Source organism: Phoenix dactylifera, chromosome 9 (assembly GCF_051530095.1).
Source record: "Phoenix dactylifera cultivar Ajwa chromosome 9, Ajwa_hap1_PhDact_Kaust_v1.1, whole genome shotgun sequence".
Lineage (NCBI taxonomy): Eukaryota > Viridiplantae > Streptophyta > Magnoliopsida > Arecales > Arecaceae > Phoenix > Phoenix dactylifera.
Window position 1 is genome coordinate 17,997,105 of NC_143198.1, and position 10,505 is coordinate 18,007,609.

Consider the following 10,505-nt stretch of genomic DNA (forward strand, 5'->3'; position numbering starts at 1 on the left):
GTCGAGGGAGCCTCTTCGGCTCGCAGTCAACACTGCAAGGCATTCCAAGCTCGGGCCCGGGACGTCATTACCTACGGTCGAGGGAGCCTCTTCGGCTCGCGGTCGACACTGCAGGGCGCCCCAGAGCTCGAATCGGGGCGGTATTACCTGCAGTCAAGGGAGCCTCTTCAGCTCGTGGTCAACACTGCAGGGCGCTTTGAGATCGAATCAGGGCATTATTGTACCTGCAATCGAAGGAGCCTCTTCGGATCGCGGTCGACATTGCTGGGCGCCCCAAAGCTAGGATCAAGGCATCATTGTACCTATGGTCGAGGGAGCCTCTTCGGCTCGCGGTCGATATTGTAGGGCACCCCGGGCTGGGGCGTCATTGGCGTGGTGTTGGCATCGATCGCATCTTCAGACAAAATCCGCCGTGTCCTTTTGTTCTCTTGCCACCGTACATGCAGTACCGAGTTGCTTAGCGCTCAATTCATCGGGCTTCAAGCTGATCCATAGGGAGGACTCCATTTTGTAGGAAGTTGATAAGAGGGTCCATCCAGTTCGGCTCAATTTCTATGCACAAGACTGGTTCAGGATCTTCTGTGCTTGGTACCTTCACGTACTTAAGAAAAGTGGTCTTTGGGAGCTCGGCCAAGCTGGATGTCGCTAGCTTTAACAGCGGGTCGGTCCTCGCATTCTCTGACCTAAGAATGTGTTGAATATTGAAGTTGTTTAAAGTTGAAATGATGTCCCGCATTTCATTATTGACTGCTCCCGAGCTTCGAAGTCCCCCAGGACTTGGCTCATCACCAGCTGGGAGTCACCGAAGACCTTCAGGTGGTGGACGTTGAGCTTTTTCACTAACTTTAGCCTTGCAATTAGCGTTGGAAACTCGAAGCGCAAGGCCTGCTCTACTATTACTCCATCCGAGCTGGTAAGGATGTGGCTTGCGCCGCTACCCCCCGAGGTCGGAAAGCCATCAACATGTAGGATCCATGGCTGTCCGCAACTCTGACGGTCGCATCCTCGGTGGGGGTCGGATGTAGCCCGGACCCTTGATCTCCATGAGGTTCTCTGCTTGGGTGGATGTGAGGGAAGTGTATTTTCTGAACTTCTTGAGGGAAGACCTCGGGCGAGCCGGGCTCTTGGGCTGAGGAGGGTTTTTTTCATGTCAGAGGGATTTGCTCCTTAGTCGGTCGCACTCCTCATGGCACTTCTTTTGCATCTAAGAAGGCTGTTCAGCACCTCCCGTCGTGACGCCATGGCTTCCTTAGCCTTGGCATACTTTCGAGCTCGGGCCAGCATCTCTACAAAGTTGGCGAAAAAGTACTTTCCGATAGAGAAGAGAAACTTGTAGGACCGAGCACCAGTTTTCAATGCTACCATGGTGATGAACTGGTCGAGATTGCGAACCTCCCATGTAGCCGAGGTGAAGCAATCAATATAGTCTTTTAAGAATTCTCCCTCCTATTTGATGTCGAGGAGGGAGTCTGATGTCCGGCGCTAATGTCGGCTAGCAGCAAAGTGAGTTGCAAACTACCTACCCAGCTGATCGAAAGATGGAATCGAGCTAGGCCTTAGCCCGAAAAACCAAAGGCAAGCTGCCTTGCGGAGAGTTGCCGGGAAGGTTCTGCAGAGAAGACTGAACTGCTCTGGCAGGACCTGAGGAGTTTGATTCGTCGATGTCGCAGGGGGTGGGCTTTGGAGCGAGTTGCCGGGAGTTGGTACTTGGCGCCTCGATGCGTTAGAAGCTTCTCGACTCCTCAACCTCATGATCACGACTTAGGTCCTTCCTCTAGCGCCAAATATTGTGGTTGAAATTTGGCCTGAGGGTGACCACACCAGAGGAAGCCGAGAAGACACCAGTTGGGATGGAGAAACGGAGCCACCTCTTGTGGTCCGGTGTACCTGCACAAAGGCTTGGCCGGAGATTCCGACGAAGGCCCTCTGATGGCTAAGTTAGTAGGACTTTTGGAGAGGTTTCCGAGTGCCTTTGATGGCCTCTTATGACTTAAGAATGCTTGCAATAGCTTACCAAAGGCCTTTCCCTACCTCCTTTTTATAGGGTGAGGGTCTCGGCCGTTACCTGAAGTCTCGGGCCAATTCGTGATCAACTAGCTATTAGTTGGAGGCGGCGTATAGCACGGAGATCAATCCTGCGGGTGGAGGATTCAGAAAATATCTTTCCAAATTTATTCTGAGGATCCACCACATCATTCCAAACGAAAGTGGTCAAGGGAGCTCTTTAATGCATTGTGTGTGCACTCCTTCCCGAGGCATTACCTGGTGATATGTGAGGGGCAAATCATCAATGCTCTGCCCCTGGAGGCGGCTGTCATAATGACTGGCCTTTAACACCGCGATCTAGGAAGAATTGCAGAGGGAACTTCTGGGTCTGCCACATGGCACGATCTGGCCGCTCGGCTGCCCAGGCAGACCGATGAGAGTCGTTGAGATGGGCTATACTAGATCTTGGGGAGGAACCATTCCTTTTGTTTTAAGGATCCGCCGGATCTTCGACGGGATCAAGGTTGATAGGGTTAAGGTCGTCTCAGCCTTCAGCAGGGTCCGAGGTCAACCTGGCCTCTAGCCGAGGTCAGCTCAGCCTTCAACAGGGTTCAAAGTCGGCCTGGCCTCTAGCTGAGGTCAGCTCGGCTATCGACAGGTTCCGAGGTCGGCCTGGCTTTTGGCGAGATCGAGGTCTGGCCTGCTCGGCTCTGAAGTCTGGCCTACTTGGCCGGAATTGGTTGACTCCATGCCGGAGTAGGACGATCCATTTTGCCTCCCATCAGCAACCATCAAGAGTGGACGGTTATTATATAGTCTCATAAATATTGGATTTGTATTCTGTATTTAACTTTCGACTCATCAATCAAATCATTTTATCTTATCTTATTTTAATTTATCAATACTTTTTGCTCTAAGAGTAGGCATAACTTAGATTTCTACTATAGCATAGTGCTACACTTTTGTTGTAGCCCAGCGCTACACCCCTTTTGAGATTTGTTTCATTCGAACGGTGCTATGATAATGATAAAATTTCTTCAAGATCAAGATACCTGAACCTATGTTGCGATTACTTTCTTATCAGCTAATCAACATTGGTAGCACGTCCGTGCATATATCTTTTCTTGCCATCGGCTTGTGCTATGCTCTCTGCCAAGCAGCCAATAATTTAAATATACATAAATATATTATATAGCATAATATTACTGTAATGTAAGATAATATTATTATAATATAGTAATATAATATTATATACTACAGCTTAATAATTTAATATAATATTAAATTATTTAACATAACAAATCAATGTATTATGATATAATGTAATATAATATTATATTTATAGTATAATATAATAATAGAGGTACAAAATATTACAATTATTAGTGTACATTAATTTTTCATAATATAACATAATATTAAATTATTTAATATAACATATTAATGTATTATGATATAATGTAATATAATATTATATTTATAGTATAATACAATAAAAAGAAACAAGAATATCTTTTCTTGCATGGAAGGGAGTCTGGTCCATGGTTAGAGTTCTTTATTAGGGCTCCAACAGATTTTTAGATTTATAAAGGGACAAAGTATGTAATTGTTATATTTTATTATGAATATTTTGATAAAAAAACAGCTTTCCGACGAAGCTCAAAATAGTTTTTTCGGAAAGCTCCAAAATGAAGCTTCTTCCAGAAAACTAATTTTAGCTTTCTCGAAAAGCTAAAACAGTTTTTCGAAATTTTTACCAAATACTTTTTTCATCCAAAAGTATTTTTGAAGGATCAGAAAAGTACTTTTTGGCCTTACAAAAACTCTCCCACATAAGTAGTCCGAGCCGAGCCAAATTACTACGGCAAGGTTCACGTAGATGTGGGGATAGGTGGATTGAAGTCTCCGCGTAGCACATCATAATGGTCCCTCAAGAGCTCCACGTAGGATAATTGTCAAAAAAATTGATGGCAAAAACAAGAACAGCCGCCCTTTTCTGCACCACTAGGGGCTCGTTTGGTTCGCGGGAAGTATTTTCCCTCCTAGGAATATGATTCCTGGGAATCAGATTCCTAAGAAGAGGATACCTAGGAAAGTATTTTTGGCATGTTTGGTTAACCATGGGAAAGTGACAAATTTCCAAAGTACTTATGTTTGGTTAACCATCCACTTTCCTAGGAAAGTTATGTATAATTTCTATTATGCCCTTAATAAAAATTAGGTCTTTAATGCCTCTTTAATGCTTCTTTAATGCTGAAGGGTCTTTTTGGGAAAAAATAAAAAAGGAGTGATTCCCACCTCATGGGAAAGTAACTTTCCCATGTTTCTCATGGGAAAGACTTTCCCATGAAATGTAGGAATCATATTCCCATGGGAATACAACTTTCCCATCTCTCTCCTTTGAAAACTCCAACCAAACAAGAGGCATTTCATTACTTTCCCGTTGACCACACTTTTCCCCCTCTTTTTCCTGCGAACCAAACGAGCCCTAGATTACAAAATCTGCCTCTCCGTGAAAAAACCCATGGTTGCAGATCGGCAACAAGCGACCATCGCTCGTGGGGATGGCAACGAACCGGGTGTTACCCGACCCAATGCGCTGAAATCAGGGCACGGGCAGGTCCTCCGAATCTCTAGATCACAACCGGGTCAATTACAAGGAAAGAAGGAATAGAGGAAAAAACAAAATTCCCCCTTCCAAAGCAGCCTATCTCAAGTAGTCCACCCCCACCCAACTGCCATCTCTTTCCCAGCCAAATTCCGATCCCAACCCCCACCGCCATCCATGGATCTCCAGCTGGAGGAGCTCGAGTCCCTGACTCTCACGGACGTCCTCCGCGAGTCCGTCGCCATTCCCCGCTCCTCTCCTCGCACCTTCGCCCTGATTACCCTCACCCTCGTCTTCCCCCTCTCTTTCGCCGTCCTTGCCCACACTCTCTTCACCCACCCCATCCTCCGCCACCTCCAATCCTCCTCCTCCTCTTCTTCTGGCGGATGGGCCCTTCTCCTTCTTTACCAGTTCGTCTACCTCCTCTTCCTCTTCACCTTCTCCCTCCTCGCCACCGCAGCCGTGGTCTTCACGGTGGCCTCCCTCTACACCGCCAAGCCCGTCTCCTTCCGCTCCACCATCGCCGCCATCCCCCCAATCCTTCCCCGCCTCCTCCGCACCTTCCTCTGGGTCGCCCTCCTCATGCTTCTCTACAACCTCGCCTTCGCCCTCGCCGTCCTCCTCCTCCTCCTCGCTACCCCCTCCGTCGACTCCCCCTCCTTCCTCCTCGGCCTTGCCCTCGTCCTCCTCGCCTTCCTCGCCGCTCATGTCTACATCTCCGCCATCTGGCACCTCGCCAGCGTCGTCTCTGTCCTCGAGCCCCTCTGCGGCCTCGCCGCCATGGCCAAGAGCCGCGACCTCCTCCGCGGCCGCGCCCGCATGGCCGCCGCCTTCGTCGTCACCTACCTCGGCTTGTGCGGCCTCATCGGCTGGGCCTTCCGCGCCGTCGTCGTCAAGGGCCCCGACGAGGAGGGCAGCGCCCAGGCTGGGACCGGGACCAAGGTCCTCATTGGCGGGGCCCTCGTGGCAGTGCTCGTCGTGCTGAACCTGGTGGGATTGCTGGTGCAGAGTGTGTTCTACTACGTGTGCAAGAGCCACCACCACCAGCAGATTGATAAGAGCGCGCTCTACGACCACCTCGGCGGCTATCTCGGGGAGTATGTGCCCCTGAAGAGCTCCATCCAGATGGAGAACCTCTGAATCTCTGAATTGAATCGTAAGCTTTCATCATCGTCATCTTCTTCTTCTTCTTCATTCCATGTTTCTTTTTTCTTCTTTTACCCCATAGAGACTGGAGAAGCAGTGGAAGGAAACTAGTATTTCCACTATCTTTGTTTATGTGATAGTGGGGTTGGATGGAAATATCAAATGTCAAAAGATGGGTTTCATTTACGAATGCTGGAGAGTTAGTTGTATTTAGTTGTTGGCTTGGAGGTTGCTTGTTGTTTTTATGAGTTATGAAAATGTTCATATGATATCTCGGTTGTTCTTCTTGAACGTTGTCTTTCAAAGCTTCAATTTCTTTGCTGAAGTTTGCTGGTTGCTTGTTGCTGTACGTCTAGATGCTATGAGGATCTATGTTCGGTTTCATATCATTTAGAGTAGTACATGGCTGCACTTTTGCCTGTTTTAACTTGTACTGTAAGAGTTGAAATACTAATGGATGGGGACGATGTAGGCTTGGCTAAGGATGCCTTCATGTGATGTCATGCCACTTATCCTCAATTTGTCTAACAACAGAATTTGCCTTCTTGATGTTCCAAACCCAAGAAGTGGCCATGTTGCTGTGAGTAGCCTGTAGTTGATTTTGCACTGGTGAGCTTGAATAATATTAGAAGGAACCTAACACATCTCTCTCTCTCTCTATCTATCTATCTATCTATCTATCTCTCTCTCCAACAGATACCTCTGTGATTTGGATTCAAAACCCTAGGCTTCTGTGAGAGAACCTGAATCTGTACATGTGCAATTAGATTCAAAACCCAAAGAATTAATTGCCACCAGGCATGGAAGAGGGGAATATGAGCGGCATTAAGGATGGAAATAGGCTTGTTTTGGGTGCAGGATTTTGTTTGGATGAGATAGATGTATAATAAATGAGCAATGTTAAAGTTAAGCTTTGTCAGTTGAGGATAAAGTGGTGGATGATGGATGGGATTATTTGAGCATAATCAGCAAAGTCCAAGTATGTTGTTTTGAGACAACTTAAATTTTCATAGGTAAGTCAAGTAAAAAGGAGAAGGAGAACTATGATAACTTGGATGGTTTTGTTTGATGATGTAATAATTAATAGCTGCAACTGGTAAAAACAATCCTTTAAGCCAGCCTCAAAACATATAGGCTTGTTGGTGACTGCGATGGCTTTTGATAATGAATTTTGGAGGTTGTAAACATAAAATATTGCACTAAATGATTTAGGCAAGTGAGCTCCTTAGAAGTGATTTTGTTTCTATTTCTTGTTAGTTGCTTTTGTGATAAGGCACTAGGTTTCTTGGTCTTCTCTGCCTTAACTTAGAAGAATGTCTTTGGGAAGAGTAGGTTTTACCCTTTTTTTACTTGCATTACCTTTTAGTTTTGTGTTCAATAGAAATGATAAAGTGCAATCGATGGAAATGAATGAATAGGTAGACATTAGATGAGATCTTTGGTACTTTATTATATTTGGCTCTTAGCTTATACTGATATGTAGACTCGAAGTTGCAACTGTCATTTCAATTGAAGGTATATTTGAGATTTGTGGGTTTGTTCTGAGAAATTGATATTTGTATTTATTCTAAACTTTCAAGCTCAGGATCTCTGTCCTCTGTCATATCTTGGTTATAATTAATTGCTATTGATCTGTCCCTTCTTTGTGAATGTACAAACTTGTAGCAGCAACACTATTGGTGCTTGTAGTGTTAATGATCATTCTAAGAACTTTTTTTCCTTTTTGTCTTTCATCCAATGTAGGTATCTAGAGTTTTATTGTATGAGTAGTCATCTCCCCTTTCTCGGGAGAGTGAGAGAAGACTATCGTCAGATTGTTGTTCTTGTGGAGCTTAATTCATTCTTATGGAATGTTTTGACGATTTCATGTCTCACAAATTCTTGTGAATGGCTTGGAACTACTACTCAAAACTTTTAAAGATTTTTTGAAATCAGCCTCCTAATTAGATGTTGATAATAACATATGACCTTTTACTTAACCTCTCCGATCGTTAACAAATGTTGGATCACAAATGTTGCTGAAGTTCAAATTTCTTCCCAGCAGATATAGGGCCTGTTTGGATGAATGACCAGCTTATCCCTGTGATACATGAGTGTGAATGTGTGAACAGATGAGCTTCAAGGAGGCAGAGAATTGGATTGTTGTGGGAGTGCATTTTTACTGCATCCTAAAATTTTCAGGGCAACAGAAACCATAAACTCCATTTTAGGTGGATTTAGTACTTTGAAAAGAACTTGGGACTCAGGAAGCAATGGCTCCACCTTCCCCCTCTTCCCTTTTCCTTTGTATCCTCTGCTTATACAATCCCACCCTCCATTAGGGGTCCTGTCATGGATAGGGCAACTGAACGCCCATAACAAGCCCTTAATGCAAATTTTTAAGTTGCACTGATATTGTATTCTAGGAAAATTTTTAGTTGCATCTCTGGGTGCTGTAATTTTGGAAATGAGATAACTGGGTGGAGGAATGGAACTAAATATGTAACTATAATGATTTATAAGGAATTTTACAAGTGTTGATTATAAGGAATTTTGCCGGTTTTGATTGTGAATGTCTCTATGTTGAACATGCCGGAAGGCTATTTATGACAAGCAGTTAAAAAGATGGGTAGCAGCTCTTTGCTTCCATATGTCAGGGCCCAAAATTGTGATGATACAGCGGATAAATTGATTGTTGTCTAGGTACATGTGGAGCAGCAGCACTAAATCCACTAGTTAAGCTGCAAGATAGGAGTTTGGGATATCATTTCTTTTCTTGATTCTCTTTGTCTTCCTCCGTAGATGTGTCTTTCCAACCAAAGCATTATTTGAAAGATTTTTTTTAGTGCATTTTAATTGATATTTGCTTATTCATGAAGCACAATATTGCCTTGTTAGGCATCCATAACTGGATGGTTAAATTCATAAGTTCAAATCAAGTTAAATGCACACAGAAGTTTAATGCAACTTGTTAGCAAGTATCATGACTCCGGATTCATTCTTATTGTAAGATGACTCAAGAAACCATAAAACAAGATTGATACAAAATAGATCTCTCTGCCACCCCTCCAAACTTCATGTTAATACAGTATGAAAGTTTGCAGCCCCCACCCCAACCTTCCCCCTGTTTAAGTTGTGGCTTAGGAAGCAAAATCTTCTATTCTTTATTGGTAATTTGCTATAATTAAATGCAATATAACAGCCACATAAGCCACAATGTAGTAGAGAAGAATGGAGATTTATTCCTACACAACATGATTACTTCAGTCCATCTATCATATGTCTCAAAATTGGTTAGTGTTGATCCTCAATTTTTACTAATGAATTTAGTGAGTGAAACTACATTCAGGGTTAATCATAAGTTGGAACTATGGAGGGGTATATTAGAATCTAAGGGTTTTTAAATTAAGTAGGACCAAGATAGAATGCATGAAATGCATTTTTAGTCAAATTAGAAATAGAGATAAAGTTTGAGTTAAAATTGAAGATCATAAAGTCAAAAGCGTGATCATTTTTGGTATTTAGAATTAATTATTCATAATGAAGGAGGGATTGAGGAGGATATTATCTGCAGGATTGAAGCCGGTTGGATAAAATAGAGAAGTGCAAGTGGGATGTTATGTGACCATCGCATATCTGCCAAGTTGAAGGAAATTTTTTAAGATCAACTATACACATACTATGCTTTATAGTACATAATATTAAATAGTTAGAAAACAACATGTGCATGAGATGAGTGTAGTCGAAATGAGAATGTTGAGATAGATAGATGGTAATCCAAGAAAGATAGAATAACAAACAAAGTCATTCTTAAAGATGGAAGTAGCACTAATTGTGGATAAATTGTGAGAAGAATGACTTAAATGGTTTGGATTTGTTGCAGTATAAGATGAGGGATATATCAATATAAAGAAGTTATAGATACATGTAAAAAAAAATAGGGGTAAAGATAGTCTAAACATCTATGGGATGAAATAGTTAGAAAAGGTTTGATATCTCAACATCTCTAAGAAAGTATGGTCCTAAACCGAGCAGAATAGAGGAAAAAAGTTCGTATAGCTGATCTCAACTAGTTTAGTATTAAGACTTAGTTGAGTTGGGTTGAGTATGATTACCAAAGCTCAATTCCTTTTTGGTTTCTAGATCTAATTTAGTCTCCTTAAATTATATAGGGCTTTGTGTCAAAATTAAGCACTGATTCTAAGCGGATGTGTTTCTGTAATCTCTAGGAAAAAGGAAGAAGGCTTTCCTCTCTAGATAGCTGTAAGATTGATTGGGGATTTCGTACTCTTAGTTCTATAAGTACATGATTTAAGGGATCAATGGAAGTCAATCAAAGAGAGAACGGAAATCAATCTAATCAAATTCAAAGGTAAAATTTCAAATCAGTTTCAAAACTGATACCATGCGCCCTAGCATTAGAAGCAATTTGATGGTCGCTCAAACTTCAGGGATTGCTGTAATAAAATTGGTTTTGTTAGGTGCAACATTTTTTTTGAGTAGTTGAGTATTACTCCCTCGGATGGCATTGAAGTTCTCTTTTATAGATTTTGTGAACTATAGCATAAATGTGATGTAACCTAACACAAAATCAGATTGTTTCTAATGCATGTGTATTGCTTGTTCTAATGAATATCTAACATGTGGAAACGAGTGTCATGCAATGCATGTTTCAAACTGGCAATTCATGATTTCCCTATGTAATTGGCTAGAATGAAACTCCAACTCAATCTCCATCCACTCCTTTTCTTGCTTTTTAGGTCTTTCAGGCATAATCTTATTTCAT

The 10,505-nt window shown here is 42.8% G+C and overlaps 1 protein-coding gene across 1 annotated transcript; it reads left to right on the forward strand.

The window, feature by feature from the left end:
* Positions 1–4,663: 4,663 nt before the first annotated feature.
* LOC103713518 (uncharacterized) lies at positions 4,664–6,065 on the forward strand. The gene has a single exon (XM_008800476.6). The coding sequence runs from the start codon at positions 4,772–4,774 to the stop codon at positions 5,732–5,734; it is 963 nt and encodes a 320-aa protein (XP_008798698.1). The 5' UTR covers positions 4,664–4,771; the 3' UTR covers positions 5,735–6,065.
* The last annotated feature ends 4,440 nt before the right edge of the window (positions 6,066–10,505 follow it).